Source organism: Gigantopelta aegis, chromosome 7 (assembly GCF_016097555.1).
Source record: "Gigantopelta aegis isolate Gae_Host chromosome 7, Gae_host_genome, whole genome shotgun sequence".
NCBI classification, from domain to species: Eukaryota; Metazoa; Mollusca; class Gastropoda; order Neomphalida; family Peltospiridae; genus Gigantopelta; species Gigantopelta aegis.
The window spans coordinates 33,449,256-33,456,849 of NC_054705.1; the positions used below are offsets into that span (position 1 = coordinate 33,449,256).

Here is a 7,594-nt window from a genome sequence, read left to right on the forward strand (position 1 = left end):
ACAATGGCGGCAAAAATAAAAGCGAGCAGAAGAATATGGATATTTATTCTCCCTATCCTTTTATTTAGTCTAATGTTTTTATATATACGAAACAAAATAGGTAAGATCATTAGAAAATATGCTGTCATAATATCCAGTCGCTGTTCCAGTTAAGAGAAGCCGTAACAGGCGTTTTGTGACTCGACCGAAATTGATTTGTCCCAAATTATTGAATTTATGGCCTGCTGTCAAATCGACAAATGTCATTTTTACTATTTTAGTCATTTTGATCTTCGTCATCTTAAATCAGTATTGCAAACAAAATAAAAGCCTAGATCTTTTTGGTATATTTTACACGGACGCATTAATTTATCATTATTATTATTATTATTATGTGCGATATTGATCATAATATGTAACCTTTTAGTGTTTATGTGTCAGTCAATGTCAGTTTTCTGTTGCATGTTGTAAGAAGATGGGTAGGGTGTTAGGGCACAAAACAAGTAACACACGACAGAACAAATGTGGTCTGCTTTCCATTTATCAATTTTATGCTTTTCTGAACGACATTCTCACGGAACATTTTGTTTTCACAATTTTGATAAGTAATATTTATTAATTTATTCATTATTGCATATGGGCTGTAAGTTATGTGCCTGTTTGGCCTGATTTATTTTCACAGATGCACTAGATATATATTTATAATTATTGTATGTATGTACATTATACAATAATACATTATATAATAATATATATATACATGTTTTCAATTGATCTACAAAAGTTTTGAAATAATTTGTAATTTTGTTACATAGTATAAAATGTATATGGTTTAAGCTGGATGCCAAAAATTTAAACCAATTTGGCAAATTTGATCAGAATATATCTGTAGCCAAATTCAAGTAACATAAATTTACATGTACATAGCAAAACAGAATTATTTTTTCACTAGATAGATACACATACAAATGGCATACAGTTTTCACATTTTTTGGCGAATTGGTAATGATAAAAATACCCACTGACCCAACCCCTTTGAATAATATTGGAATAGCTCATCGCACATTGAAATAATTTTGTGAAGTCGTTCAATAAAACAGTGATTGCTTCAAAATCTTAAGTGCAATATTAAATATTTTTGCATTTACAACCCTGCATTTGCCTGCAGTAATTCGCAATGCTGTGGAGTTTTTAATTCTCCATGGAATTCTTTTGCTTTGGACTATATTCAGATTTATTTAAAATGCATGTTTTGTTTTGCCATGGACATTTTCTTAATTGTAGGGGTTGCTTTATTTCTTTTTCTTTTCTTTCTTTTTTTCAGACAAATTGCACTGCTCGTCACAAGAATCACTCACTACATTTTCACAGTCCGTCCTACGGTTTTTCCACCGCATGTTCGGCTCTGAGACCCCAGTGATCACTGCACAGCACTATCGGTCGCAACTCTGTGACAAAAACATTGTTGCGATATGTCTCATCATTCTCACTGTAAACCTTCCCGAAGACATTAATTACTGGCTTGCAGAAATAGCACGTGACTCCGACCTCAGAGAATTTATTATCCGTTTGTCTATTGTCGCAGTAATAGTGATGTGCGTAATTCTTTGCAATCTGTATAAATGGCAGGGCTTGGTCGACGACGATGTAGTAGTTGCAGTGTCCTCGACGAAGACGGTGCAGAAGATTCGGAGAGAGAATGGTTTTCAGTCGAAAACACATTCATTTGATCGGCACAGCACTTGGACGTTTTGGCGTATCGCCGGGCTGGCTTTCACGCTGTTGACGTTAATAAGTATTCCGTGGGAGTTTGCTCGACTTTATCAGAAAGAGGTCTCAGTGCGGGCAGCCAAGACTACAGCTGTAAGAATTTAGGGTTTTTTAAGACGTCGTCCCACTTTCCATTATTTAACATCTTTTATCTTCCTTTCCATCATGACCGGCCTCGGTGGCATAGTGGTTAGGCCATCGGTCTACAGGCTGGTAGGTACTGGGTTCAGATCCCAGTCAAGGCATGGGATTTTTAATCCAGATACTGACTCCAAACCCTGAGTGAGTGCTCCGCAAGGCTCAATGGGTAGGTGTAAACCACTTGCACCGACCAGGAATCCATAACTGGTTCAACAAAGGCCATGGTTTGTGCTATCCTGCCTGTGGGAAGCGCAAATAAAAGATCCCTTGCTGCTAATCGGAAAGAGTAGCCCGTGAAGTAGCGACAGCGGGTTTCCTCTCAAAATCTGTTTGGTCCTTAACCATATGTCCGATGCCATATAACCGTAAATAAAATGTGTTGAGTGTGTCGTTAAATAAAACATTCCTTTCTTTCTTTTTTCTTTTCCATCATAGAATATTTTTTAGGGGTGTGATTTAGCTCAGTCAGTTGAGTGCATCGCAGGATCAAATCACCTCGGTGGATCTATTCAGCTGATTTATGGGGGTTTTCTCATTCCAACCAGTGCACCACGACTGGTCAAAGGCTGTGGTATATGTATGTGCTTTTCTGTCTGTGGGAAAGTGCATGTATAAAATAGGAAAAATCTAGCAGGTTTCATATACATGTCAGAATTACCAAATGTTTGACATCCAATAGCCGATGATTAATTAATCAATGTGCCCTAGTGGTGTCATCACACAAATCAAACTTAAATGAATACCTTTTATTAGTGTAAAAATTAATGCAAACATGTTTACGGTTCTGTTAATGTACTTGCAAGTTTTCGCTGTCATTACTTAAAACATCTTTTTATTAAACGTTTTCTTTCTGGGGGTGGGACAGTAGCCCAGTAAATTCAGTTCCTATCTTCTAATTTACTTTTTACTAATTATTTGATTCAGAAACAGATTTATAGTGTTAATACTCTCATGAGTTTTCAGGTCGGGGTGTAGCTCAGTGGTAAAGCACTCACTTGGTGTGGTGGTCGGTCTAGAATTGATCCCCATAGGTGGGCCCATTGGGCTATTTCTAGTACCAGCCAGTACACCACAGTTGTCATATTAAACACACTGGCATGTGCTATCCTGTCTGTGGGCCGGTGCATATGAAAGATCCCCTGATACTAATGGGAAAATGTAGCAGGTTTTCTCTCTAAGACTATACATCTGAATTACCAAATGATTGACCTCCAGTAGCCAGTGATTAATAAATCAGTGTGTTCTATTGGTGTCGTTAAAGAAAAAATCTCGTGAGTTTTCACTATCAACAGATACTGTAAACTGTATACATAATGCACATTTTGATATTTGAAAAACAAAAATCATTTGAAATCTTTCTGAAAAAATAAATAACGAAAAGGCCTTGAACAAGTTATGTTTAATTGCCCACTATTTTGCTGCCTATTCCATATCAGTTTTGAGCCTTAGACCGGTCCATTAATAGCCATATATGTAATCAGGGATTTATCCAGGTGTTCTCTGGGTTCGAATGGTTACTAGTCATTTTGTACCAAAGTCATTTTGTACCATCCATTTCGTACCGTAGTTTATGGCCATTTCGTACCATAGCCATTTCGTACTCTGTATCTTATTTTTGTTACGGTATGCCACTTCTTCTATTGTTGTCGAATAAACGTTGACGTGTAAATATACCTTGTAAAGTGAGCAAAGGTTTAAATGAACATAATATTATGTATGTTGCCACTGATGATCATTTCATATGATACGAGACTCTTCGTGGGTAATTAAGGTTTTTCTGAGATCAGCTTGTCTTAGAAGATCTTGATATGTTATTCTAACACAAAGTGCAAGTTGGTAATTAATATAATGATGGATGGAAACGTTTGAAGATAAAAGTAATATATCATCTTTTTCTTGTTATTTGTTTGTTTCTTTCTTTCTTAAGGGTGGGGATTCAATATAGCTGCATTAGCCTAATGTTTATTTTTTAAATCAGTAATTCGATATTTTACTATCAGTCAACTAAGCTGCACAATAAATGATTGAGGTACGAAATGACCAAACAGATATGGTACAAAATAACCATGGTATGAAATGACTATGGTACGAATTGACCAAATAACTATGGTACGAAATGACCAGGGTACAAAATGGTAAAATTGGGTACGAAATGACTATGGTACGAATTGACTGGTTACCATTCAAACATAGGCCTCATCGCGAAAGAAAGTGTCACTGAAAATTCCCAATTTCTATGTTGGAAATTCCCAATATATGTATTTAATTATATGTCTGGTTATAAATGCATTTAACACAGTTGGTGTACTGCATCATTCAGTGGCCTGAAAACATATCCCAAGTATGATTTACTTGCGCTAATTTTCCCAATCCTCTCATCAGACATGGGACCATGGCAACCAATCCTGGGCAAATCCCTGGGCCCTGTTCCACGAAACGATCTTAGCACTAAGTTCACTGTGTTGACATGATATAGTTATGCACTTAAGGTGATCTTAGTGCTGAGTTTGCTTCATGGAACGGGGCCCTGGTATGGTTCTGTCAATCGGAAAATGCATATCAAAGATGATTTGCTGCTTTTAAGAAGGAACAGCTTTAAAAAGTGGTGGTATCAGGCTGTACACCTCTCTCTCTCTCTCTCTCTCTCTCTCTCTCTCTCTCTCTCTCTCTCTCTCTCTCTCTCTCTCTCTCTCTCTCTCTCTCTCTGTTTCTCTATCTCTGCCTCTATTTTTCTCCTCTATTTCTCTTTCTTTCTGTCTCTACCTGTATCTCTTTCTAGGTCCTTCTTTCTTTCTCTCTCTCACACACGCTCTCTCTCTCTCTCTCTCTCTCTCTCTCTCTCTCTCTCTCTCTCTCTCTCTCTCTCTCTCTCTCTCTCTCTGTCTCTCTCTCTCTCTCTCTCGCTTTCAGTCTCTCCTTGTGTACGTACGTTAACCATACTTCTAAAAAGCTGATGTGTCATTAACAAACATTTGTTTCTTTTGATTAAACAAACTTTTCTTTCCTTTGATTAAACAAGCATGCCTTTCTATCAACTGTTTCCTCAGGGCAATGTGCTCTAGTGGTGTCGTTAAATAAAACAAACTTTTGTTTCCCCAGGGTGAACCCCAGGAGTGTTTCCCCGGAGGGATGGGGATATTCCAGAGTCTGCGGGCGTGGTCCCAGCATCACTTCTCGTGGAGCGACGACGACCCCTGTGGGAAGTACTACTACTACCTCCTTGTGGACCCGCTCTGGGAGCTCACACCTCTCATGGTAGGTACATGTCTACAAAGCCCACACACACACCCCACATCCCCACCCCCAAACACACACCAGGGTCCACCCTTCTTTGACAGGGTTCATATGGGTAAAGGAAATCATGGACAGTCATGGCATTTTTAAATGTCACAGGGCAGGATGTAGCCCAATAGTAAAGCACTTGCTTGATGCTCGGTCAGTTTGGAATCGATTCCCATTGGTGGGCCCATTGAGTTATTTCTTGTTCCATCCAGTGCACTACGACCGGTATATCCAGGAATATATCTGGTGTAGTACATTATCTGCCAGTATGTAACCATTTGTACATCTGCAATAGTCTACATACAACAAAATAACCTTTTAATCATATTTATTTGCTGCAAAAGACATTAAAAAAAAAATTGCCAGTGCCAGGCTCAAAATTGCTCTAAGTGGGCCCTTTCACCCAAGTCAGTTCAAAAACAAAATGCTGTGCATGACAAACTCTTTAATTTCATGCCCTGTGCTGGGGTGTTGTTTTAAATAAGGGGCATGCTGCAGCCCGATGGTAAAGCACTCGCTTGATGTGCAGTCGGTTTGGGATCAATCCCCGTTGGTGGGCCTGTTGGGCTATTTCTCATTCCAGCCAGTACACCACGTCTGGTATATCAAAGATCGTGCTATGTGCTATCCTGTCTGTGGCATGGTGCATATAAAAGATCCCTTGCTACTAATGGAAAAAACATTAAGTGGGTTTCCTCTCTATTGTAAGACTATATTTCAGAAGTACCAAATGTTTGACATCCAATAGCCGATGATTAATTAATCAATGTGCTCTAGTGATGTCGTTAAACAAAACCAACTTTTTTGTTTAAAATAATTATTTCACTTTCAGGTCCTGTCTTCGGCTGCGTCCCGATGTATCCTTCACCCTATGGAGCAGCTGTTTTCCGGACTTGGTCGCAGCATGCGCATGTTTTTCCAGGAAATTCCCGTGCAGTGGCAGCCGGTCATCATGATGATGTCGGTGCTGCTGCTGCTCGTGACGATGCTGATGAAGTTCCGCTACCGACTGTCGGTGCCGCTGTTGCTGAGATTCGAACCGAGGACCCCCGTCGAAGACCGGGAAAGCAGTACACGGATACAGAAACAGATGATCAATCTAGATAACTCCTACATTGACTGTTACATTCCCAATGACAAGTGCTGCCAGGGGGGTGTTCCCAAAAGACAGTCGGTTGCCAGGGGCAGAAGGAAAAAAGTGGAGAGAGATTAGTGTGTGTGTGTGGTTTCGTATTGTTAAATGTTAATCATGGTTTTAAGTTGTTGTGTGTGTGTGTTTCATATATATGTTGTTACGAACGAACGAGAGAAAAAGATTTACGTGCACATTCAGAGCAAGCTGTTGTAGCACACGCCTATCCTGGTCACAGGGACCGGCCTTGGCCGGTTCCCTCTGTCCAGGACAGGAAAGAGTTGGGGGAGGGTTAGAGAAGGGACGCTTGCACTGACAAGTGCAAGGGAGCACCAGCAGTCCAGTGTTGGTGACAGGCGGGGTGTAATTGGTGCTATGGAATTTTGAAAGTCCCATAGGATTATGTCAAAGAGGATGAGGTGCGCGTTTACATGAAGGAAATTTGGTGCAATTTTGATGGTTGTTCTAATTGAAATAGTGAGGAGAGCTAATAGGTTTTGCTTTTAGTATTCCGAAAGTGGCTCTTTATTATGACCGTCATGTTTTTACTGAGGTTGGTTCTTTTTATAGTTAGATTAGTGTGTGTGTGGTTTTACATTGTTAAATGTTAACCATGGTTTTAAGGTGTGTGTGTGTGTGTATATATATATATATATATGTTGTTACTGAGGTTAGTTTTTTTATATAGTTAGATTAGTGTGTGTGTGGTTTTGTACTGTTAAATGTTAATCATGGTTTTAAGTTGTGTGTGTGTGTGTATATATATGATGTTACTGATGTTAGTTTTTTTTATAGTGAGAGAGACTAGTGTGTGTGTGGTTTCGTATTGTTGTCAAATGTTAATCATGGTTTTAAGTTGTGTGTGTGTACATATATGTTGTTACTGATGTTAGGTTTTTTAAAAGTTTTTTTGTAATCGTTTATATATTATTACGGTTCATACTGGTCATGGAAAGGAATTTTGCCAAATGTCAGTTTTCAGGCCAGAAACGTCATGGAATTTTCAGGTGGGTTATGGAATGTCATTGAACATTATTGTGTATGTATATTATATATTGTTACTGATGTTATTTTTTGTGTGTGTTTTTTTTTTTTTTTTATCGTTTATATATCACGGTTCATACCGGTCATTGAAATCCTGAAAAGTCATGGAATTTGCCGAATGTTAGTTTATAGGCCGGAAAAGTCATGGAATTATGAATTGGGCTTCTTTCTTTTTTTTAAATGTCCATTACAAATAACATAAAAAGAGAGGTGATCCACGTCTTGACAATCCAATATTATTGAATT

The 7,594-nt window shown here is 38.6% G+C and overlaps 1 protein-coding gene across 1 annotated transcript; it reads left to right on the forward strand.

The window, feature by feature from the left end:
• LOC121377417 lies at nucleotides 1-7,374 on the forward strand. Its single transcript, XM_041505399.1, has 4 exons — nucleotides 1-100; nucleotides 1,304-1,842; nucleotides 4,990-5,145; nucleotides 6,005-7,374. Exons 1-4 carry the CDS (start codon nucleotides 4-6, stop codon nucleotides 6,383-6,385), a joined length of 1,173 nt encoding a protein of 390 aa, XP_041361333.1. The 5' UTR covers nucleotides 1-3; the 3' UTR covers nucleotides 6,386-7,374.
• The last annotated feature ends 220 nt before the right edge of the window (nucleotides 7,375-7,594 follow it).